Source organism: Gavia stellata, unplaced genomic scaffold, assembly GCF_030936135.1.
Source record: "Gavia stellata isolate bGavSte3 unplaced genomic scaffold, bGavSte3.hap2 HAP2_SCAFFOLD_85, whole genome shotgun sequence".
Lineage (NCBI taxonomy): Eukaryota > Metazoa > Chordata > Aves > Gaviiformes > Gaviidae > Gavia > Gavia stellata.
In genome coordinates this window covers 7736-34228 of record NW_026776263.1, presented here as the reverse complement: position 1 = coordinate 34228, position 26493 = coordinate 7736, and the positions used below count along the sequence as shown (strand labels likewise).

Sequence of the window (26493 nt, the reverse complement as noted above, 5' to 3'; positions counted from 1 at the left end):
GTCAAATTACTGTTACATGACCACCAGTACCAATTTAATTTTGGTTCTTTGAGGCTGGCAGGAAAAAAAGGTCTGCAAGTTATTTGTAGAATTTTTCTCCCCATTATCCAAGGAAAAAGACAAAGCTACAGAGCAGACAGAGTTCTGAGTATCCCTTTGGCTTGCAGGTTTTGAATGACCACAGCTCAATTAACATTGACATTCGAGGTAGGCATTCAGTTCCTTGCAAATGTCACACATCTCCCATGTGGTTTCAGCCTGTCTATTGAAATTCATTCTGCAAGGCGCTTCGGCAAACTTACAACACACATCACCGTCTCTCTCACCAGCATTAAGGCGGATGCTTTTCAGGATCACCACTGTATTATTTCACTCTTGAAAACTGCTTTCACTTTGTACCTATGAACAGAGGGTCTGACACTGCATGACAGACCAGATTCAAGAAAACCTGTTGATGCTGACTCATTTAATACATTTTTAGGCACTTAGTAGTTTAAATCCATTGTCTAACAAGCAGCTCATTTCTTAAGAGATATGGCCAGCATGCACGTTCACATGGCAGCCACAGATACTAAGAACGAACTGAAAGACAGCTGAGTCTGCCCTATGTTTCACCCTCGGTAAAGTCAGTAACTTTCTTGATACAAGGCCCAACTTCAACAGGCATTCTAACTACAAAACACCAGTCCTGATTCAAGTCATCCGCAGAATTTGTGTGGACAACTAAAAAAATCTGTCATGTATGGCATTGCTTAATATCACATAAATCTGAGACTTCACTCTTATTCAGGAGTTTTTCAGTCTCTGTAACTAGATTTATTTATAACCCTGCAGTACCAGTGCTCTAAAAGCCTATGGTCTAGTAGTTTGGTGCTGAGGCCGTCTGAGAACACCGTAAGACTCAGACATTTAACTAGTCACTTAAACAGCCGTAACTACAAGGTAAACTGATGCACTTCGAATTCAAGGCTACCAAACCTAATCAGTATATTTATGAGGAAACAGGGAGAACATCCGAGTTAAGTTTAACTCTAAGATCACTGCCTCAGTTTTAATACATCACTAAAAACCCACCTGGAGACCGATACCCGCTCTAAGAGGGTATATTACTTGCTTTCACTGCACTACACTGACATGTTTTGTTCAAAGAGTGTCTTGTTCAAAGGGTGCAGCTGTTCATGAATATCAGGAGTGATAATAGCTTTGGATCTTCTGCCAAAGTTTTAGATTTGCTCTGTATGATCCTACAATGTATTTAAACTATTACTTAAGATAAAGAAAAATCCTCACAGTCCCACTATTTTATATTCTATCCTAAGTTTAAAACATCATTTTTTAAACCAACTACATTCTTCTAAAACAGTAAGCGCACAGTGACAGGCATTTTAAACAAGTGCTTCTTATTTATTCACAATTTAGATAAAGTTTAAGGAAAGACAAAAGAAATACAATGGACAACATCAAAATGAAAAGGAATTTTAGTGACCAAAGTGAGTTTCTACAGCCAGTGCTCCCCATACATTTCAAAATGTTATCCAGACACTGCAGATGCAGATTTCAAATAAATCCCATAACAAACCGCTATGACTATTCCCTTTGAAATTAAACTGGGAATGGAAGTTAGCCACCTTTTATCTATGAGTACACAAACCACCAAATTCTTTCAGTTTCTGCTTAAAGCCACATTTATCTTTTACAAGATGGATTCTGCAATACATTTTCAAGTAGCATTTTTCATTTTGTCTGAGCTCTGCTATAAAAAAAGTCAGTGTCAACCTTCTGTATAACAAAACAGCTTTTGATCTTGCTTGTGGAATATACGCAATTCAGAGCAGTGTCACACTTGCAGCTTGGAGGTATCCTTGGAGATACTGCAACGCTTCTGCATTCAGACTAGTACTCAGCATTGAAGGAACCTTAAAACATACGATAGAGCAGAAGTGTCAATGTGTGCATACATTAAACTGCTGCTATATCCTGTTAATCACTGTGTCAACACATGGTACAGAGTCAAGCGACATCCTGAGAGCAGCAGTTTTTCAGTGTGAAAGCAGTTGCTGAAATTACAATTCCTGATGCTGACAGTTTTACGTACTACTTATCTGAATCAAACATGAAAGAAGGGTAGAGAAAAACTTCAGTTATTAAAGCAGATATATGGATGCAGGAAACATCAGATCTCTCAGGCAATCTTTACTTACCAAAATCTTGAACAAAATAAAGACATTATGGGTTAAAACAGTTAACTGTAAACTTGTTTAAATCCAACATGAGTTGCTTGAAATTTCCTGAGTACATACAATTGAACTGTATACAAGTATTAGTTATATACCTACAAATAGATAAATTTTAATTTAAGAAATGGCATATTTAAGCTTATTGCTAAATTAAGTAATGTGAAAATACAGCCTTTCTAAGGTTATTAGGGATAAAGCCTTACAAAAGCTATATTCCACTAAAGAATAAAAGAGAACAACACCTTGCATTCTGGTTATGACATCCTTCATTTTGCTGATTATCAAACATTAGCAAAAGAGACCCATTACGAAAAAAAAATTTCTTCTCTGTAGAATTTAGCATTAGCATGCCACGTATGAAAGTCACCTACCCTGCCTGGGCATGCTGTAGACAGTTTGTGGAGAGACTGTGCCAGATGGATTCTAGGATTGTTCACCATTTGACCTACAGGATCATGTTCTTTTTTCCCAGCAAAGGCTAGCTGAGAGAATGCAGTCTGATATCCTGGAGTATCTTCTATGTCAATGAAGTGTTCTTCATCAGGGATAGTGTCATCCTCAGGCAGTTCAAAGAGGCCAATGAGGGCCTGCAGCAAAGGAATCCTATATGTAAAGAGCGGAGGATAAAATTGAAGTGCTTAAAGATACGTTAGGACACGCTGTATTGTACAAGAACGTTCAAATTACTTGGAACCCTTTACAATTTAGCCCTTGCAGGTACTTGCTTAGCTACTGAAATTATAAGTGCCCAATCTAAGCTGGACTTGAAGAATTGTAGATCTGTGTATTTTACAGGCATAATGTAGGTGCTCATATTAAAAGCATAAACAATGTATTTATTTTTTTATCCGGTCAAATTTTCATGAAACATACCTAAGAAAAGCCATTCTTTCCCAGATTACACCTTTTCTCTAAGTACATTAAAAGAAGTTCTAGTTCAGGGATCCAGTTATTATCATTAAATTCAGGCTACCTGACACCTTGACTGCTAGACTGGCTTACAATCTTCCCAGATAGCTTTCCCCAAAATTCCACTGTCAAGCTAAGATCTTACAGTCTCTCTGGCAGGTTATAAGTATGCTCAGATCTCCTGACTAGTAGAACAGTTGTAAGTCAAAACTGGGCCTAGCTTTTCAGAAAGAATACAAGCTAAAAGTAAGTAGTGTATTTTCTTAAATGCAGTCCTAGCTAGCCCAATCAGTGCTATCTCCACCACAAAAATCTCAAACCACTTCTGGCATCTGCTTTGAAAACACAGTTTTATTTGTTGGGAAAAGGAAGTGGTATGAAAAGCCTGAAACTCAGCCTCATAACAATAGCAGGCCTGAAGAAATCACAACGGAGTTTATTTGAAGAATACATTTCGATGATAGCTCACATTTTCAAAAATCAAATAGCCTCACTAACAGAACTTGAAGAAGTGTTCTACATACCACAGCTTGGTGTATTCAGTGTCCATCATAGGAGGACATTCTGTTAATATTTTTGTAATGCCAACAGCACAGATTTTCTTTTCAACTTGTCCAGATACTTTCTGGATTTCAGGAATTATAATTTTCTCCAAAACCATTCCAAACATCCTGTTATGACATTAAAAGAAAAAGTATTAGAAAGCCTTATCAGCCTTACAGTGACAAAAGAAAATCAGAAACAATATGAAGCACTAGGAAAAAGAGAAAAACAGATAATCTGTTAAGATGCTGCCCTGTTGCGGTGGATGCCTGGTAGAAATTTGAGCATACACACTTTTCACAAAGGGAAAAAGAATAAAAACATCACTCTCTTCTTTTTACGACCTGCTTAGGAGATTAATATCTTGAACTATCAATGATGAACTATGGGCAGCAAATCAGAAAAATTGCTAGACAAATAAATCAACCACATTAGAAGAAACACTTGGCTAGTCAGAGTAGAGACAAATGCAGTTTGCAATTTTAGCTGAAGGAGACAACTATTTCCTACTTTAAGAGACAAAAATTACATAGCAGTCTTAAATAATAATAAAAAAATCATACTAACTTTGGCTGTATGCTGTCAAATATTTCCTGCAGCGCTAATGCCCCATATTTTATGCAGTACAAGTTAATGAAGACTAGGAAACCTGTAACAAGAAAAAAGTCAAATTAAAGCTATTATTTTGTTCACGTTGAGTCTTAGAGTCAGCAGCAAAATACATTCTAACAAGTTTTTCAAGGGGATAGAAATGACAATCTTTATAAATGTTCAGTTTTAGTGAAGTACATTAACTTGCTACACCTTGAAGTTTGCCTAAAAACTACTGATCCTTTCGCGTACCACAACACACTAAAACATGGCAGTAAGACAAAGAAGACAAGATTCAGTCCTTTTTCTCCTTACAGCAGTTATGAAGCATTAGACAAGCCATTTGCAAGTTTTTCAGATCAAGGACCAAAAGAACTCTTGAATGCTTTTAGCCGAAAACTTCATGCAATGCAGTTTTTCAGATCACTTGTGAATGCCTTTGCATGACCTTTGTACCAGAGCACAGATGCAATGCATTAAAAGCGACACTTAAATTTTGTTTGTGGAAGACCATTATAAGCAATCCTAGCATTCTTGCTCCTATCAGGTGGCATTAAACAGATTTTATAGGATTAAGTAATAGACATTGCATAATTCACAAATTATGTGATAGTATCATTAAAATAATTTAATCAGTACAACAATAATATTCCTGTTACAACAGGAATAACCAGAATATGTATTTCTATAATTTGTCACAACTTTGCTAGTTTAGCATAAAACCTGACCAATAACGTACGTCATATTAAGGCAGAATGACACAAATGCATAGAGTATTTAACAGCAATAACACACAACTATATGTAACAAAAGGAAGTGCGGTCAGTATTACTGTGTTGTGTGAGAGTGAAAGTTTGCTGGTATTAGTTGAAGATTAAATGGAGACACTTTCAGATAATTAATGATATCACACAGAGTAAGAAAGTAAGAGGAATACACAAGTCTCTTCTCTTATTTTAGTTCCATTCCTTCAGTTTTCATGAAATAAGTGTCACCTGCTGTGGCAAGTGCCCTATATGCCACCCTTGATTACACAAATAATTTGAAGCAAGTCACTGATGTTAAGAGTCACTAGTATTCCTTCATCCACATAATCACAGGACATGATAGGATACTTATTCAGTACAGCTGCATGTTCTAAATTGTTGGCACTACCAGTGCTGAAGCTTTTCATACAGCAAGGAACTTACTTTTAATAAATTTTGTTGTTTTGGAATTTTGAAGTCTTTGGAATAGTAGAATAAAGATCTGTTTCCTGTACTGGTCAACTGACTCACTGGAAATTTAAAAGAATAGATATTCAATTCATACTAGGATTTTACTAATGTCACTTCACAGAAAACATGGATAGAATTGTTCAAATCTACTTTATTGATAAATGTGACAGTTTTCAGTTGTTAAACATTAACTATGAAGTGTACAAACATACCAAATATTAAAGTCTACAGAAATCAGTTTTGAATGTAATTTTAATTCATACTCACGGAGGCATATGCTCTATAATACTGTTTAGAAGATAGAATCCTTGATGGTCATTAGCTTTAGAGGCAATCAACTTCTGGAACACACCTAACAATCCAGGCTGTAAGCAAAGCAAAAATAAAACTCTATACAACAGTTCTTTGTATGTGACCTACCAGAAAGTTGGCTCTTACCATTTAAGACATACACCAAGGCAAAAGCTTTCATAACCTACACCAGGATTCTGTTTCTGCAGTTAAGAACAAGGAAGACAGATTTCTGTTGGGATCAAGTGATGTTCTTTTGAGCATTAAGATTAACCTTGATCAAATGAACACCGAAGCCAGTTTGAACACGCATGTCTGCTTCATCAATGGCATTGTCTAATCAAGTCTGACTATAGCAGATCATGCAACAGAAGTATGCAGAATAAATCTCCCACTGCATTCACTAATCCTCATATATCCCAACATTTTGGCTCCTCCTCAACCACTCTTCTCAAGACTGTTCTGAGAGTTTTCCTGATCCACAGTGTTCAACACAGGGCACATGAGACAGGAAAATTGCAGAAACTTACCTGCTTGCAAAAAATAAATGCAGGAATTTTACACCTTAATTGACAAAAGCATGACAGTCCATCCACATAGTGGAAAAGCATCCAAAAAGCCTGCATTCATAGAATTTTTTGTCTTTCTACGTAAGCACCATTAATTTAAAGTACAAGCATAAATTCTGCACAGATCCAGCTATTCACTAAAGGAAAAAGTTCCTCATAATTTTTAATCTTAAATCAACATGTCTAGAGACATACACTGTGACTAAATCAATCCAACTTACAATTTTGTCAGCAGCAGCACTTGCTATTGTATTGGCACCCCGCTCTAAATAAGCCTGCAGGAGTCGGACCAAAGGAGGAATGTTTCCTGAACTTTCCCATAATACTGGCTGAAGTAGATGAGGAAACAATGCCATATAGGATGACGGGATTTCATTTTTATGCATTTCTAGAAGTAGGGACATCACTTGAAACACATATGGAATGAACTCTGGAAAAGAAATGATGACATTTACAAATTCAGCAAATATGGCCACTGTCAGTTCCTAGGAACCACATATCTATTGATTGAACCTACAATTCTATGATATTAACACAAAGATTCCAACAAATCAAACCTTGGAGAAATGTACCACTTCCCAAATTTCATTATTCCAAAAATTTGCAAGCATTGTATATATACAATTTTTATTTCCTCTATTTGTTTATGTTTCAGAACATGGAAAACAAGCTACTAGAAACAAGGCAATATAATTAAGAAGAATAATAAGAGGCTTTGGAGTACTGATTGTTAGACATTTTAAAAGTACAGTTTGTTTTAAAAGTAAGTTAATACAGTTGATGTGCCCTAGGGATCAACCCAGACGCTTCCTAGAAGTGTTTATTAGGACTGTGAACATGCTGCGTTCTCACTTGAATTTCCTGTGTTGCAGAAAAACTGCCGTGAGGCAAATCATAGCAACCAATTATAGTAGAGAGAGAGCACAAGCACTTACTGATTTTAATTTACCTTGCACATCATTCTGTAGTATCTCAGTGAACACCATAAACAAAGCCTCTTCAAAGCTTCCAACTGCATCAGGGTTTGCTTTGCATGTTATCCTTATTGACAAGCATATTGATTCAAACATGTAATGGTTAAAGTGAGGTTTGCTTGGATTCTAAAAACAAGTTATAAACAGATAAATCAACCCAAACTTGCAGCCAACTCACTTATTTAGCAAAATATATTTTTTATTTCAGCTGAAGTCTAAAGTAGCAACTGGGAATAAGGATACTTATGACTTACTTATTAATATGCTAATGAAATTAATTCCATAGATAAAAGCAAACATAAAAACCTTTAAAGCATAAAGGAGGGGTGGTTTTATAAATATTTTAAAGACAACAAGTGCTTTTCAGAAGCTCTACATAAACTAGCAAGCAGTTAAAGTATCACAAAACAAAAACTGGAAAAAAAATTTGTTTTCAATCCTGTAAGCATCTAGACAATTCTTTACTGAACACTTCTTATCCTCTGCCGCTAGGTTTAAACTATACATAGTAGGAGCTTTTTGGATAGTTGATGAAGATATTCTAAGGCATTCCCTAATGTCAATGTTCAATAATATTAGCCCATCCTGAACAAAAAACTAAGAGACTTTTACCCACCAAAAGCAGGAGTGCAATTTATTTAATTTAATCCCATATTTCAGTGCCTAAATTTAGTATTAGCCTCAGAAGCTTCATGGACAAAGAATAAAGGAGTTGTGAGAACAGATTACTTTAATGGTGGCCTCTGCACAAGCAAACATTTATACTAGAACAAACTAGTATTACAAAAAGATTTCATATGCTGTTTCCAAATTTCAGATGAGAGCAGGGGAGAATGATTTGAAAGTATGTCCTAAAAGGAAGACAGTACTTCACTGGAAGGCTGTTTTAACTTATTTTGGTCAGAAAATACTGAACAATTTACAGTATTCTAACAGAACACAACAACAAGGTATACATAAAACTTTAGAAAGACAGCTCTAAAAGGTAAAAAGCGAACATTTGCTCAGATAGCCTGTTTCTTTACCTTACTGACAGCCAACAGTTTCTGTGTAAGCTGTGTGGTGACAGAAGGGATGTATGGAATTATGGATTCCTGTAGCAGAGAAAAACTCCTCATGATGGCTGCAAATAAATGGAAAGTATTATCTTCTGGAGACAAACATACACTTCTGTCAACCATCATATGCCTAAATCCTTTACCTTTTACTATTAAATTGGATCCCAAGGAATTATGTACGGTAAGAAAGAGCACCTGCTGCAAGAGCAATCAATCTATAATCATGACAAAGGATAAAGCAAAGCCTCATTATCCCCATTCTATAGACGGAGCACAGAAGATTAAGCAACTTTGCAAAGACCATAATTTGTCTTGGGCAAGTCTCAAACCTTGGCATACTGTTAGCCATAACCCACTCAGATCTCCTACGGACAGTGTTCAGGTAGCTGCCTTGACTACAAAGACTACCATTTGAGAAATAATTTGTCACCACACCATTATGTTTAGTGTTTCTCTTTGGTACCATGAATTTAGTCAAAGATGACTTAATACAGCCTGGTAAATAACTGCAGGCTGTGCATACCTCTTAGCATATTTACATAAAATAGGTTTTTAATATAAAAATTTCAGTAGCCGGTAACTATAAGCCTTTACCCCAAATTAACAAAGTTACTCTTATATTGCAGAACTCATAAAGCATTTACCTTTCATAATGTATTCATTTTCAGATGAGCCAGGAAGCGTCAGTGCTTTAAAAAGGTTTGTTAATAGCACTTCTACAAATGGTGCCATTTCTGCAGCTGTAATGCTGTTAAGTAAAACACAGCTCTTCAATGATGAAGCATATTCACAAACTTCAGCATTTTACAGTATTGTAACACTAAGAAATAAAAGATCCCCTACAGATATTTCTCATCCTTAATGGACAAAACCTATGTAGCAATGAACTTATTTCTGCTTGAAAACTTACAGGGTACTATTATTTGTCCCCCTCATGGTAAACAGTCTTTCAAGAGCATGGGCTGCGTAAGTATGGACCACAATACTTTCTGCTTGAAGATGACTGATTAAGAGAGGAATAGATACCAACAGTTGTTCTTTAGGTACCTACAAAAATATAGCAACAAATGATACATATGTTACATAAAAATACAGATGGTTCAACACTAGAGCATAACCACTCTGAGCTCATCAGCTACAAACTGAAAGCTCATCAGCAACAAACTTGGCAGAGGAAGAAATCTTAGAAGGCTCCTCCAGTCGCTAAATCACACCTTGACAACCAAGAGGTACCTACTTCTGTCATCACCTGTATGCTTCGCCCTAACATCAATGTTACATTTGATTGTCAGTTAGTGCATATATTCCTAATGTATATGTTTTTTTCCATTTTACTTCGTCTTAATGGGCAATTAAAAAAATATCAAGCTTTAAAAAAAAGCCACAGATATTTCCTAAGAGATGAATAAAGGTAATCTAAAGTTTAGAAATACTACTCAATATATTTTCTTACTGCACCTCACAAATCAGAAAAGGTAAAGGACAAAGTTGCTGTACTCTCTTTAACAACTACTGCAATGATACGAGCAATCAAGTATATTTAGACTAACATTCACTTGAAAAAGTCTGAGTGTGTCACAGAACTAAGTGTGCTAAGATGTTCAGTGCTCCCACAGCATATGGATAGCATATAGACTACATGGTAATTGGATATTTATAACAACATCATTTACTTTCAAAACTAAAAATTCAGCATGAAGTGTTATATACGACTATCAAACACCTGTTGAGTTAACATATGGCCAAGTAAGATAAATTAGGCTTGGCAAGTATAAAGTAACAAACTACAGTATGTTTTTACCATAAGAGTAAAAGAAAAACTTACTTGGTTTCTAAAAATCATGATATATTTGATACCATCTGCTTTTAACACAGGGAATTCATTCACTGCAATAGAAAAATATGTGAATTTTGTTGATGCTTTTCATATAAATGTGATTACTGAACATATACTATATATAGAAGTGACATTAAACCATGATTTTTCCCCTCAACAATAATACACACAATGTTTTCTACGTTGCTTAGTTTCTGCATTTCTATATAGGCACTGTCAGACAGAATATCAGTTTTAGGTACAAATCACTCCCCAGTACCACAAAGTGTACAGTCCAACTCTTTCACATGAAATTTCCCCTTCTGGCTCCAATTTTAACAGCCTCCAATTACACATTCTGAGACAACCCACTACGTTCTAAATATCTTAAGATAATTGCTGAAGCATAAAATAAGTTATGTGGCTGAAATCTAGACATCCGTAATCTCATCAATATGGGCTGACACAGGCTACAACCTAGCCTTCAGTATTTTAACTTCTCAGGGATTTGTATAGCATAGAAGTTTGCCATAAGGTCTCAAATACAGAAATCAAATTACTTTGATTCAACAAGTTTAAGCATGTAGCTGATAGCAACCATGTGTGTACATGCTCTGATCTTGCAGATAGAATGTGCTAATCCACCTTTGTTTAAAAGCTCATTCACTGCCAGCCAAACAAATTTGAATTACTTCCCATGTGCCAGGTGTTAACAGTCTTCTATCTCAGAGATTATGCTGATATATGAGTGCTTGAGCCTTAAGAAACAGTGGTTACTGTCAAGATTGTAAATATATCACAAAAAATGCCATATAAAAATTAACATTAACTTACCACTAGCAGACTTTAAGTCAGGTTGAATGTGATTCACAAAGAATTCTGTCAGATTAACAAGTTCATTGGCTTGTGTTATGCCATGCTAGAAAAACAAAAAACAAACCAACCCTGGTTTTAGATGTTGACATTCAGCTAGTTTTCTTACGCATTTTTTATGTGCTTTTAATGAAAGGAATCTAAAGCATGCATGCACATGATGACATTGTTGAAACTGCATCTTTAGCAGAGAGCCATCCAATTTCTTTTTCTTAATGTTTTTAGTCTCTAGGTTTCAGCTGTAGCACTATCAAGGTTCAAAGTTACCAGCTCTGAGTTTAGGAATAATAGCACGTAACACAGTAATAATCAACAAAAATTTTAGATAGAAAATATCAGCATCTTACTAACTTGATACTTTTTTCTGATAGGCCTCTTAAAAAGGAGAAGTTTAGGACTCAAACTCCAATTCTGAATTAGAACAGCAAAATAATGACTACTTAGTTTTCTCTTATAAAAAATGCAACTAATTTTTAAAACAGGATTTTCAGATGGGTATTTATCAATCAAGTGTTCTAAGGGATGTTATCCCATCTTTGCCACCAAATAGCACAGGAAAAAAAAAGATGTACAACTTAGCAGTTTTCTAATGGCTAGAAAACTCTGGTTCACATTATGCATCACTATTATTAGCAATTGCTGTGCCACAGTATACAACTAGAATTTCAGGAAAAGACTGAGAACCTTCGGCAAAATTGCATAAAGGTGCTGTACAACATGTTTTACTGTGTTTGCCTCAAATCTGTCTTGTAAAGACACTGAGATTTGAACTGTATTAACATTTGAAATATTTATTAGTATATTAAAATCTGTTCTGTAGGACACCCGATACAATGCTACTGTTTCCAAATACAGTTTAGCTCAGGTGTGTCTTTTCAATGTAGCCAGCCTATTAGTTGCTTTCTCCCAAACAAGTAATGAGATCCATGTCCAGCCATCTTTAGCATTCACATGCTATTTCCAAATCATAAACACTCAGGTAACAGGAAACATTGGGAAATACAATGACAAGAACGGTAAGAGTCACTTAGATTCCTTCTAGTCTGCTTAACGCTTCTGATTGTCTTCTGTAAAGCCAAATTTGGCCTTCCATGGCTTACAAACTCTGGCTCAGTACCATTTAAAAGCTCAGAGGTTCTAGACCCACTTTTATTTCTTTGTATGGCTGCTTCACACATGCTACTAAGGCCTGCCAAATGGTCACACGTGGCTGTTGACTTTGCCCAATCTATTTGAAGATCAGATACCACCAAATTACCAACCGTGATAGGGTTATGTAATGGACAACTTTTAACCTCATCAACGCTAAACTACTACAAATACAGTTACTCCCATTCTGAAGCAGCATGAAATGAACTGCATCGATCTTTATATAAACTATAATATTAGAATGCGTATGGATTAAAATGAATAGAATGTAAAAGTACCTTCTGTGTTTGAGCTTTGGATGCCAAAGACGTTACAAGGTATATAGCTGCATCTTTGTGCTTCCAGTTAACAGATGGATTCTTTGCATATTCTTGCAGCACAGAATTAACATATCCAGAAAAAATCCCTGTCACAGGCCCTTCAAAAAATTTGCACAAGCCTCTGACTAGATCACAAGCTGCTCTGCGCCTGGTGTCAATATCTGCATGAGAACCAAAGATTCTTTGGATATGAGAAAGTATACAGCTTTTCATATTAATAAACATAGTAATAAACGTACTAATGAATACAGCTTCTCAAGTTGCAGCCACACCTTATGTTAATTATTGCAATCCTCCACACCGATGTGCAAGAACACATTTAAGTCTTTTACTTACTCTCATAATATCGACTATTTGTACAACCAAAAGAGGAATAGACACCTAGCAATACTGCATACATACTCACAGATTTTTTTGCCCTCTAAAGAAAGTTTCAGTAAGCATGGAGGGGGAGGCTTTTTACTATGTTGACAATTATGCACCCAAATCTGGCTGGGATGGAGTTAATTTTCTTCATAGCAGCCCATATGGTGCTGTGTTTTGTACTGGCGACTAAAACTGTTGGTAACACCCCAGTGTTTTGGCTGTTGCTGAAGAGTGCTTGCACAGTGTCAAGGCTTTCTCTTTTTTCTTCCCAGCAAGTAGGCTGGGGGTGGGGGAGAAGTTGGGAGGGGACACAACCTGGATAGCTGATCCAAACTGACCAAAGGGATATTCCATGCCATGTAATGTCATGCTTGGCAATAAAAACAGAGGGGAGAGGGTTTTTTGGGAAGGTAGCCATTGCTCAGGGACAGGCTGGGCATCAGTGTACTTGTGGGAGGTGGTGAGTCATTGATGACTTCCCCCCCCCCCCCCCTTTTTTTTTCCTTCCTCTTTCTTTCACTTAAACTGTCTTTATCCCTATCCATGAGTCTTCTCACTTTTACTCTTCCTCATCCCATTGCAGCAGGGTAGGGAGCAACCAAGCTGCTGTGTGGTGTTTAGCTGCTGGCCCACCACACCGAATCAGTACGAAAAAAAAATTCTGTAAAAATTCCTTGTTACAAGAAAGGGAAAAAAAAAGTCAGCTGGCCTTTAATACAATATACTAACAGAAGTGACAGAAGGAAAATAAAGCAAGTCAATTTAAATGCAATAGAGTACATTTCTAAAGTAATCTCTGAAGAACACAAATACTTCTTGCCTCAATTCTCTTAAAAGAGAAGTAGCTAACAAATAAAAGCTTCACAAATACCTAAAATGCAGCCATGGATAAGAATGATAAAAAGTTTGCTTGAAAAATGTTCAAAAACATTTTCCTCCAATTTTTGTCCTCCACTGCAAGCATACTGTAATTTCTTAAATCTATTATGAAGTGTCATTAATCTGAAAGTGTCAGTCAATAAACTGCTAACAGCACAGAACAGCATATACAGATTTGTCATACAGATCTAGATTTGGTTCATTTGTGCTCTGAGCTGGCTGAAGACCAGACAGCTACAATCAGAAAATCAAGCAGCTCTGTTAGCACAGCACTGTGTTTTCAGGATGGTTACTGTATTGGTTTGAACACAGTGCCAGCATACAAGGGCTGGCTGGTGTCCAGCTGGCTTGATCACAGATTTGTATGCAACGCCGGTCAGAATTTCAGTTTAAACATGATAGACTACTAAATACAGGCACAGTCTCTCCATGTTATTTAAAACTCTACACATAGGAACTAAATACACAAGTGTGGCCACTATTCAGCATTGACTTACAGGCTATATTTGCTGAAATGAGAATGTGTGCAGTGCAGGAGACATACCAATCCAATTAAGGAAAAAACCCTACAAAAACATTGTTCAAAACAAAAAGAGACTGTGATGGGCACATCATGACAGTAAACTTGATCAAAAACCAGATAAAATCTCTTGGGGGAGGAAAAGCCTTCCCAATTTAAAAAATAAGTTATAAAAGCTTCAGTAAATTGCTTCAGCTCTTTAGAGCTATATTTAGAGACCAAGTATTCTTAGCATAAATCTGTGGATTACCAGATCCTTCCAAATCCCTTCTTATATATTCTTCCGAATTATCTTCAAATGCTTCTTCATCAGCCGCTGAAAATATAAAATCCATAGAAGTTTAAATACTGAGGTCTCTGGTTTTTATGGTTAAAAAGTTGTATTATTATCAACTTGCTATTTTTTCCAAGTACTTTTCTATAACATTAATAAAAATTAATCAGAAATATCCAGCCAGACTAGCCTGTTTAGCTTGCTGCTGCCCCACAAATTAGTCTTTCATATTCATGAGCTGATGTATTCCTGATTTTAAAAAAAGAAAGAAAAAAAAGATAGGACATGTTCCACTCTAAGTGTATTTAAAGAGGCTTCCAGAGTCATAGACTTAAGAGAGAGAAGCTTATTATCACTGCAATACATCTTCACTGCATTTTAGATACTAGGATCAATATGAGCCCATGAAAGCTCGGAGAAATAGACATTACAGTTTAGTAGGCCTGATATCCATGCGTATTTAGACTCCTTGAATTATTCCGATATTCACTTTAAGCATGGGAAGTTATTGGTAGCACATGAACTAGACTTCCTATACTTCTCAATTTGAGATCCCAGTAAGACAGAAAAATTATTAGATATATTAATACAATTCTACAAAGCCCACAGGACAGCAATCTCTTCCGGGAACTTGGTTTTGAATCTAGTACTAAAGTACACAAGAGGTAATCCTCAATTCTCAGTCCTGCAAAGCCACATATCATTATAATTACAGTTAGATTTTATTGTGTCTTTGAAAACTTAAGTCTCAAAAAGTTACCTCTAAACTCCATATTGGGAACAATAACCTTTTCACAAATGCTTGTCAATGTATTCTGGTCTTCAAACAGATGCTTGTAATGTGGTCTCTCACAAACTGAGGCCAGAAACTGGACTGCATTACTAACCAGCTAGAACAACATAAACAGAACACATACAGTTTTAGCATGACTGACCAATTTATAATTCATTATTAAACTTGACAAGATCAGTTTATAACAACTTACCAAGTCATATTTCACTTCCTGGCCTGTTGTGACTAACAGATTCCAGATTGCTGTTACAAAGCGTGGCAGGTAGGGCTGGAATTCTTCATCATATTTTTGAGCATATAAAGCAGCATTATCGCAAATTTGTGATTTCAAGAGCTCCAGTAATCCGGCTTCCTCTTCATCCTCACATAAAACAAAACTAAGAACTTAAACATCCAAACTTCAACACTACTTAAATATTAAAAGTATCAGCATATTTGAAGGAAATAGTTACACTATTAATTTACCATGTTCTAAACAGAAAGAAATCCCTCTCACGTCCCTAGAATTACTGTATTTTGCTGATTTGTACTGGAACTGCACTGCAAGTTATAAATCATACCTACATTTCAAATTAAAGCACCATGCACTTTAAATCATTTCGATCTGACAAAGTTTGACATGAAGTTAATTTACAAATGTCATAGGAAAAAGACAAGACAAGGTGTTGAAAAAAATATGCTTAGAAGACCTCATATCTTGCTACTTTAAATCGGGATAGTTGTAAAAGTAGTTCCCTCCCCTTCCCCATACCAGCACAGATGCTTGGGAAGCCACAAAGCAAAGTGAATTGGGAAATTAAGCTGGAATTAAAAACAAAACAGAAAAACAACAACCAAAAACCACCACCCAGTTCCATCTCCGCCACCCCCCCCCAGTCCCCACCTTTCAGTTTTAACGCATATCACTTCCTGACTCAGTTCAGCACACAGCTGCATGAATGTCTGTGCTGGGCTACGGCCCACAGACACAAGAGAAGAGAAAAGAACAGCAAAGCTTCTTTTAGCAGCAGCGTTAGCCTAAAACAACTGTGAAACTATAGCACAGGATACAGTTCATATGCCTCCCTATGTATTGTAAAGAAATTTATATAGTTGCTTTGGCTCCATCATGCGGCAAACTATTGTACTGTATCCGGAAGACAGCATTTAAAACGCAGAAAGCATGCACAAAATTGATTTGAGCTTTGATGACTTGGTGTTATTTTTCACCTGTGAAACTACGAATTCTTATAATTAGACAAAGACAGCAAATGCTAAACTAAAGCACTTAGGGATGTCATGCCTTCTATGTTCAACTGGTTTAAGTTCTTTAAGATACCCTGTTTTCTAAAACATAGTGCGTGAACTAGCTGAAAGGTATAGAAAACCCGAGCACTGTGATTCTAATGATCGGGTTACTTCAGCAGATGTCCTCGAAAGAATCTACTCATTGGTGATTATCTGTAATTTGTTTTCTGTGCACAGCTGGGTATACCCGTATCTGAGATACAACTTCAAGAACCGGACATCAAATTTCTTAGACCATGGGGCAACTTCTCTTAAACCCCATTTCCTTACAGTCATTCTATTCCTTTGTTTACCCAACAAAGGAAACATTGCATTGTTCAGAGTTAGACCTAAGTTCTCAATCAACTCTCTCCACTACACAGAGGCAAACCAGGAGATTTACACAGTACTCACATCAGTCTGCAAAAGTTTATTATCTAAAGTTAAAAGACTATGAAAATTTGTCATCCACGTTTCCATGTTATCTTCAAAAAACTCGGGAAGATCCTGTGAAGGAAAAGCATAAATCTACATTTTAATTTCTGACTGCACTGTTTAGATAACATACCTACATCGTAAGTAGTATGTATCCACCTTATAATCTACTGAGGGACAACAAAGTATGGAAAACAATCTTCAAAATGAAACACTACCCCCTCTTCCTCCCCAGTGAAAACCCTCCAGACAGAGGCTTTGGAATACACTATTTCCAAATAAACTAGTTACTTACACTCTATACAGCCTACAGTTTTATAAAGAAGGAATCTTATTGCTTCTTACCCTCAGAGCAAGAGAGCACATGCCTCCCTTTTAACTCCAGCTTGCTCTTTTGCCCAATATGGAGTAACAGCCCAAGCAATCAAGGCATGATCATCACACTTCACAGACTTCTGTTCATGTTGAGACACTAAATACATGTCGCCTCAGTATCTTTTTACCATTTTTCATATAGTGCATTAATTTAATCATGTTAGAAATCTAGATCTGATTTCAAAACTAAAAACCCCACACTGCTACCAGAATAACTTGCTACCATAGTGCTATAGAACTACTAGTTTTGACTGACTTTTATCTACATGACTGAGTTAATGTCAGCACAGACATATTTATAAAGGAGCACGGTGAGTACAAACTCAGGCATTTGACTCGTGTCTTTCACAGCTCATACTCAGACAGCTACCCATACAATACCTCCTTGCTATGACAAGAGCTTAGACTCCCTTGAACTGTTGCTTAGATAGGGCCAAGCTAACATGTTAATTAACCCCATCCTTACTGTGCCTTTACTCCAGCATTGATGCAGACTGTCAACTTTTATTTTTGCAATAAAGCATGGCCTTAAAGGCTGCCTCAAATGAATCCTATAAATAAAAGCATAATAGCTTTGTGAGATCAAAGTGAAACTATTAGAAGAACAAGGAGATTCACCTGAAAATTTAAACTGTAGAACAGCTTCGCAATTAGAATGAGAGAAGAAAAGAGAACCTTCAAAGCACTAGCATCATTTGCATGTGTGCTGCAAAGTTCAATAGTTGCCTAGAAAAAGACAGAAGATTCAGTCAAGTAACACACACACAAACCGCATTAACAAGAGGTATTGAAAAGTGTCATGTAACTTTTTTTTAAACCAGAAAATACAGTTCCTTTTCCTCCCCTTATCGATCCTGTCAGGTCTCACTTCATTACTTTAGTTTGAATCTCATTAACAGTTTCAAAGCAACTATTCTTAAGTTTTTGTTTTGCAGGCATTCACAACAAGCAATTCAGAATGCTAAGCTTGTTTTCGAAATGATTAGAAAAGAAATACCTTAAAGAGATTGGTCAAGGGCAAAGCAAAGGCATCAAGGACAAGTTTGATCTCTGTCCATAATTCATTTGACTTAAATTCATGGCGGTACCTGCCAAGTGAAAGAGAAATACATGAAAAATAGAATACAGTCTTCACATTTATTACCAAATTAACTTGCATACAATTATTTTTTGTGCTGAACCTTGAAACAAATACTGTCAAGTAAACAAGAACTAAACGACCTGGTTCAATACCATGCAAGGTGTACAATTTGACAACCACTTAAATTCTTATTAAAAAGTCAGTAAGCATAAGTAGGAACCACAACTGCAGACTTTGTAAATCTAAAAAATTAAGTCTAACAGTAAAAATTTCGAGTTGAACAGAAATTTACAATCCATATACTAAGTCCCTTATTTCCAATACCTTTTAAATAAAGAGTGAGCAGTGCGAAGGACGCCATTAATGACATGAAAATCTCCACTTTGAAAGCGATTCACCATTTCTGTCAGTAAGTCTGGCCATTTCTGAGGAAAGTCTTCCCGACCAATAATACTAATAGCATCACTTAACTGGAAAGGAAACATAACCATTACATGATATAATAGCAGGCTCCTCATTACAAAAACCACAGTAGTCATGACAGATATTGCAAATATTTAAAGAAAAATGCTTATTATTCTTGTCAGATTAAAAAAAATCCTTGGGTTAAATATCTACTAGTTTTCACCACAAATAAATGAATCTCACTTTAAATCCAACGTATAAATAAGTCTCACTTTCTGGAAGTACTATATTTAACTGCCTAATGCTAGAACTTAGCTATAACATTATACAGTAATTGCCTTTTAAAAAATAGAAATTAAAATTAAAGTAGGCAAAAGTAGCTGTGACAATATATTCCAAGCTACTTGGATTGGGATGGCCTCCTTGGTAAAGAAACTGACTCTGCCAATAACCAGAGCCTCTAGACACACTTAAGATACTCCAGAAATCTCATGGACATAACCAGGAATTGACATATTACCTGCTTTTGAATTTGTTCTGGGCTGCTAAGCATCAAGGGCACTATGTTGGCTTTAATGGCTATCCTGTCTGATTCACATATTTTGTTCGGTTCATCCTCAACCTAAGATTAAAACAATAGTTAAGTCATGGGCATATCAGTATACTCTAGGCAACAAGTGAATATCAGCATTTCAGAAACCAATCACTTATGCTGGTTTACAGTTAAAGAAACTAAGAAGATCCGTTAAAGATATTGCCTACAATGAATCTGTAACAGTAGTACCTGAAAAAAGCTGAAAGAAATTACATCTTTCTGTAAAACCTTGAACTAGTTTTCTCCTTCTCGAATGGTGAATTTTCAAACCAGCAATTCAGCCATAATAAGGGTGGATGCATATGCCAATAACATATCTAAGTTTAATCAATAGTCTCCTCTTCCACCACACCAAACCACATCTCTGCCCTCACTTCCGCCAACCTCAAAGGTTTACTTTGTGCAAGCTGCCTCAAGCCATACTTTCTAGAAACTACATGAAAATGGGTGCAGGTTACACCAGCAAAACCATAAGATTGAATTTAAGAGTTATCTAATCAGTTCAAAGTATCAATCAGTTCAAGGTCCAGTCAGTCAATAGTGCCAAGTGGTAGTAAATTACAAAATTTCTACTAAACAAATAAAATAATAAAGAGGCTTGTCACCAACCAGTGACAGCAGTGATAGTCACACTATCTGTGATGACAGCACCGAAGTCAGAAACCTAGAAATTATCCAGCAATTAAAAGAGGTAGCCACCTCCAGAGATTCATTCAATGATCTTAAGATGCTTAAACCAGGTGGCACTACCACCCTCCTCTTTACCTCCCTTTCACCATCCTCCCATAAACGTAAAAGAAAGTTTAGTAATTTCAAAATTTCAAGAGTTATGTTTAGCTATGAACAAGCAGTTACAAAAATAAGCACAAAGAACTTGCTTTTCCACTTCTATCACATTGCACTGAATCAGAAGAATGTACAGAATCACTATATATACACATGAAAAACCACAAAAAGGTGGTGACCTTTAAAACCTGAGCTTTATAAGTTTATATGATGTGAAAGGCAGCAATAACTGTACTAGGCAAGCTCCAAGTAGGGAGGCAGGGCTCACTGCTATGCATTTAGATAGATGAGGACAAAGATGGTGGAGAGATCAGCAACAACAAATCCTTCTATGGAGTTATTTTTGAGATTTTTTCAAAGAAACGAGACCTTTTTACAAGATGTGAGAGGCAGCACATAGGTTAGTATTCTGTAGATACTTCAAAAATTAATTAAAAAAAAGCAAACCCTTCCGTCTCTCCAGAAGGGCCCTGTATATCTAGCTCTCCAGGCTCTACCAAATCGAAGTCCTTGAGTAGGCAAAACCCTCTTACTTCCACTGAGCTTTGTATCAGTCAAGTCCAAGGCTGGTAAATTAAACCATGTGATCTAGGTAAGCTAGCCTTAGGGCTGTATTTTCTGTTGATACAGCTGCTCTTGAAATGAAAGCTCCAATTTTGGGCAAAACAATGTGCTTGAAGCCACACAGCAATCGTAACAGTCCTCTGGATGCACTTACTGCATAGCATCTCCACCTACTCCAAAACAAAATCTCATGCTGAATTACCTCCACAATCCATAAAAAGGAAGACACTTACAAATTTTTCCATAACAGAACATTATTTCTACTTACAATATACTATAGATAAAGATGCAATTTGCGAGAAATGACAGAGAATACAATATTACAGAAACAAAGTTCTAGAAATTTCATGCCAGACTGAATGCACTGATCTTACCAAACATAACAGATCTAGAACTGCTATAGCTTCTTAATATTAGTATGGGGGGGAGGGGAGAAATAAAATGCAAATTTGTAAATAGGTACCAGCTAAGATGCAATGATGAAATACTTACCAGTTTCCCTGTAGTAAAGCAACATCATACATTTGATATTTTTCAGATACAAACAGTGCTTTCAGCGAGACAAAAGTGTAAACAGTATCAATTAAAACCTCTCATTGGTGAAGGAGTTGAGCTCTCAAATGTAATACTTTCTACCATAAATTAAAATTTATGAATGCTGAAAGCCCTGAATCAAAAATGTTTCTGACCTCTTCAAAACAAAGGATAAAACACAATTAAACAAGAATATTTCTATCTGATGTCTGCAAATACTTCCAAGTGTTAAACTGGTAAGGCCACTAAAATAAACTGTCCCACACTGTTCTATGCCCCAGAAGCATTTACATGAAAGAGAAGCTAGTATCATCACTTTCAGCTGCAGTGCTGGCTTGAAATGTTTCTAACATGATGACAATAGATGCAGGCCAAATTGGCCAGCTCGTGTGTATAGACACTTCACCACCATTTCAGTTTAAGAAATATTACTGTCAGTTAAATGAGCTTTATATATTTCGCTTCTGCAAAATGTGCATATAATATTAGAGAAAACTATTTGTTCATCATTTTATCACCCAGCTCTAGTGCTTTTTAAGGAAATGGACTCCAATGGTCCAGGTTTTAGTCCCTCACCAGTAAATTATGCCTTGTGTTTGTTCTCCGAATGATCTACTTTCTTTCACAGAGTACAGACATACACACATTCTCCAATATTACTGTAGAATATCTTATTGTACCTTAAAAGGATCATTAACTCTTAGCACAACTACGCACTAGGATACCTACAATTCTCCAGTTCCTTTTAATATAATTCTTGAACGTTACAGATGCACAAACTTTGATGACATTTTCCTGTGATTTCTCCAGCAGTGTTAAGAGTAACAACGGATAATTCTGGCTTCCTTCAACTGACTCAAGAAACTTTTCCGCTGTAAGAGAATATACTAAGGTTAGCAAAAGCTGAACTGATTTTTCTAATGGGAGTCTTATGATTCCTCAAGTATCTATTTTATTGTGAACGGCAGCACTGTTTTAAATAACAACAATTAAAAAAAAATCAGGAATACAGGAAAATAACATTACAAAAAGCAAACAAAATAAATTGATATTTATATCCATCCTTCATTAGGTTTTTGTTTTAAAAGGTCACTGAGAACTTCTGCAAAGAGGTTATTGCATAAACATCCACTGAAGTTTGCTATACACAGACAGAAGAGCCAAAAAGAAACTAAGCTTTTTTGGTCACTCATGAGAATCACTTACCAGGACGCCTTATGGCAGGATCTGGATCTAGTGTTTTCTTTAGATACTCAGTTAAAGTCTGTAAATTGGCATCACTCAGCTCCATTTTGGCAGAACCTAAAACCCACAAGTAGTTTTGTTATAAATACAGATCAGAAAATCTATCCTATAAGCTACACATATATAAAAAGAGATTCCACAGAAGACACACAGCTCTTTTTGACTATACCTCATAAAGCATGGTCCTATCTTATAGGTCTCACACAATAAAACAACAGCTAGTGTGCACCAAGCACAAAACAGAAAACATTCCATTTCTTCAACTACGTGCAACTGTTACTGTCTAGTTTATTGAAACTAAACGCCTAAAACCGGATCACTCATCCAGCAAACCATGAACTAGGTACAGCCAAAAGATGATCTCTTGCCCTTTCAGGACAACAGGAGTTTGTTTTTGCTTTTGAGAACATCTGTCAGCCCCAGAAACATTTTCCTAATTGAAAAAGCTGAATACTCTTGTCCTACATAATTGTAAATAGAACAATTCAAAGTGTATTGGAGAGTCAAGGCTCGTTTAAAAATAAATACTCATTATCAAAGAAAACTCTCAACAGAAAATTAGTTTTTCATAAAGAGACAAAAGACTGTGCAAAGCCAGAGGGTTCGTCCACCCTGTAAAATTAACTTAGATTAGGGTGGGAGTTAATTTAAACTGCAATACTTATTACAGAATAACTCTGTGCAATAAGTCTAAATCACTCCTCTCTAGTAATCCTCCCACATGCATTCTCATGTTTACCACAGTGCTATATTAACTTCATAGCTTTGATTGGAATAATTAAAATTACAGTAACACTAAAACAGCAACAAGACATGCTTTAGTGGACATGTTGTTGCTCAGGGTATCATCATCAATTCTGCCCATCTTTCTTACTACAGAAGTAATGAGGAAGCAAAGACTTCCATTTTTTCTCTGGAGTTTCTAATTAGTAATACATACTGAAATTACTCTGTCCCACTTTGGATTTGTTTTATGTTGAGTATCAGTGCAATATAGTTTCTGTTTAAGCACGCTTGCAAAGGCAGTGAGTTTTAATGTAAGTAAAAAGTAAAATTTTTACTTTAACTATGGCATCTATATCATTAAAAGATTAATTGAGATACCAACATATTTTGCAAGAAATAAAAATCCACTTAAAGAGTCCTGCCTCCCATGTTTCACCCCCCTTCCCTTTTGGGGGTTTACTTGTCTCTAGTCTTGTTCACCAATTCACATCAACCAAGAAAATCCCAATAAAGTGCAGCATAAACAAACAGCACAACTAATAGCTGGCTCATCTGTTCTACAAAATGGCCTCACACATCATTACTATGATGTTGCAACCGATATTTAAATTCTTCATAATTAAAAAAATGTAAGTTATCTGCTCCAGGGAAGTTTGTAAGGCTGAGGTGCAAACCCATGCAGAAATCATTTATGAAGGCTAAACTTGACTCAAGCGGGAAACCAAACTGAAAGAGGAGATTGACAATCCTGAATGGCCTTTTACAAATACCTCACATACGTATGTAATGTAGGGGCCCATAGAGAAAATATATACCTCAAGCTGACTGTGAGTTTACTTCGAAGGCCAAACGTGAAGATTTGAATCCATTACTCAATCCCTTACACAAAAGGATAAATATTTTCACCTGCTCACTGTTTACTCTTATTTCCTTCCCTTCCTCCAGCTGTTTTTTGTTGTTTTCCACTATAAAAAAAATAGTGGTACTTGCTAGAGTGATATGATGCTTTTTGCTATGTTGCGACATATGCCTCCTGAAAATTAGAATATTTTCAGACCACCTCTCCAGAAGAAAGCCCGTAAAATGTGCTTAACTCATTAACTACTTTAGTTAAATTAATGACAGACCACTTATGGAAAAAAAAAAAATCCCAAAGCATCTGTCCTCCGAGTCTTACACCATGAAGAACTTCAGAGAACTCTGTTCCTGCGTTCACTCACCACAGCACTTACAAACACCATCTACGCGCCTAAGGATGTTTATGGTCTGGACTTTATGGGAAAGATTATCTTCACACCAAACTGCTGCGGAGGATCTTTACACTCACTTTCCACTTCACCAAACCGCGGGGGTCGGGAGACAAGCACCCACCGGCCACGGGAGCAGGAGCGAGGACCCACCACGCCCCCCGACAGCCCACTCACGCCGTTTCCCTGCGGACCAAAAGGCGAGGCCACCCGTGACGCGGGGCGGCCGCCCGGGAGCCCTTCAGCAGGGACGGGGAGAGGAGCCCTCCAGGCCCGGCCACGGCCCGGCCACCAGCGGGGCTGTCTCTGCTCTTGCTACCGCGGCGGTGGCCCAGCCCCCTCCCACCGCCTCGACCCAGCACAGGCCGGCGCTTCCCCGGTCCCATCCCCGCCGCGTGCCCGGCCTGGAGCCGCCGGGCGGTTTATCCGAGGGACGGGGACGCTCCGTCCCGCCCGCCGCCGCCAGACTGCCCTCCCCCGCAGCGGCGCTCTCGCTGCCTCATGCGGCGGCGGCCCGGCTCGGCCGCGGCCCCCGCAAGGCGGGCCCAGCGGCAGGCCTGCTTGCCCGCCCCCGCCGGGCCGGGCCAGGGGCAGCGCGGGCTGGCGGCCGCGGCGGGGGAGCCCCGAACAGCACCGACCGCCCTCAGACTAACTTGCTCCCCTCCCCCTCCCCCTCCCCCTCCCCCTCCCCCTCCCCGCCACCTCCAGACTGGCAGCAGCGGAAGCCAACGAGGGGAGCACACTGCTCAGCCCCAGAGGCCGCGGGCCAATCGCGAGCTACGAGAGGCGGGCCGAAGCACCCCAGCAGGGCGATCTGCGCCTCTCGCTGCGCCGCGGGCCCAGCGCTCGGGCCCAGCGCTCGAGCCCAGCGCGGAGCGCAGCGGCAGCCGGCTACGGGCCATGCGGGCCGCCGGGCTGTGGGGCCGCCCCATCGCCAGCATCGCCGCCCGGCGCGGCCCAGCCTCACCTGGCGACTCCCCCCGGCGGTAGCGCCAGCAACGGCGGCTCCGAGCGCTCCGGCTGCGCTTCACATTCAAACCGCGGTGCGAGGGCGCGGCGGCGGCACCGTGACCGCATCACGCAGGGCGGTGACACCGTTCGGCCGCCAGGCCAATCAGCGGCCTCTCCTTGCCCGACGCGCTCCGCTGCGAGCCAATCCTTGCCGCGCTTCCCAGGGGGGGCGGCCGACCAATGGCTCGGCACTTCCCACAACGCCCTGGGGCGCCTCTCGGAGCCGCTGGGGCGCCGCGGAACCGGCTCGGGCCTGAGGGGACTCGGGCTCTGCGGCCCCGGCTGCCCGCGGGGAGGGTGCGCGGCTCCTGAGGGACACGGCGGGCGGAAGCCGGGCCGCGGGTGCGAGGAGGCGGCCCTGGGCCCGGCGGGACGGGGCTGGGCATGGGCTGCGGAGCCCAGAAAGCAGGGGCGGCCGAAGAGCAGGAGCCCCTTTTATTAATTAAGGGGACGTTCCCACGGAGGAAAAGAGCAGGCAGAAGGAGCGAGGAAGGGGCGGAGTGGTGCATTAATAAAAAAAGAAAGCCTAGCAAAACCAAGTAAAGGCCCCATAATCATCATCAGTGATAGAATAGAGCAGGCTGGAGGTTCACAAGCCTTCTAATAAACTAGATGAAAAAAACTACACAACACTTCTTAAAACTTTATTGATTTACCACTTGATTAAAGCATGGAATATTATAACAGTATTATACATTATATCTTCATGTAGAAAACTTTACATAGTTTTTCATATTATATAATTTTGGTATTCTCTCAAAAATGTATACATCCATTGGGCAAGGAATGCTCTTTTAAATTACTGATATTAAATGCACTTCATATGGAGATACTAAAAAAACTT

The 26493-nt window shown here is 38.3% G+C and overlaps 1 protein-coding gene across 1 annotated transcript; it reads right to left on the bottom strand.

Annotated features, from left to right (window-relative positions):
* Positions 1–1526: 1526 nt before the first annotated feature.
* Positions 1527–25610, bottom strand: LOC132320821 (exportin-2-like). The gene is made up of 25 exons (XM_059834454.1): positions 25606–25610; positions 22627–22722; positions 22150–22292; positions 19462–19563; positions 18861–19006; positions 18453–18543; positions 18074–18181; positions 17060–17152; positions 15573–15740; positions 15347–15476; positions 14563–14628; positions 12506–12708; positions 11040–11124; positions 10215–10276; positions 9300–9436; positions 9034–9137; positions 8357–8454; positions 7307–7457; positions 6579–6787; positions 5765–5862; positions 5471–5556; positions 4257–4338; positions 3671–3817; positions 2609–2840; positions 1527–1916 (listed from the first exon to the last, which is right to left on the bottom strand). Exons 2-25 carry the CDS (start codon positions 22709–22711, stop codon positions 1827–1829), a joined length of 2916 nt encoding a protein of 971 aa, XP_059690437.1. The 5' UTR covers positions 22712–22722; positions 25606–25610; the 3' UTR covers positions 1527–1826.
* Positions 25611–26493: the final 883 nt, after the last annotated feature.

What these genes read in the sequence shown, in the direction of transcription:
- LOC132320821 (XM_059834454.1), bottom strand. Translation starts at nt 22,711, where the DNA reads ATGGAGCTGAGTGATGCCAATTTACAGACTTTAACTGAGTATCTAAAG. An exon ending in AACTGTTGGCTGTCAGTAAG is followed by an intron (nt 7,458 to 8,356) that starts GTAAAGAAACAG and finishes ACTTGTTTTTAG; the next exon opens with AATCCAAGCAAACCTCACTT. An exon ending in ATTATAGAGCATATGCCTCC is followed by an intron (nt 5,557 to 5,764) that starts GTGAGTATGAAT and finishes TTAAATTTCCAG; the next exon opens with TGAGTCAGTTGACCAGTACA.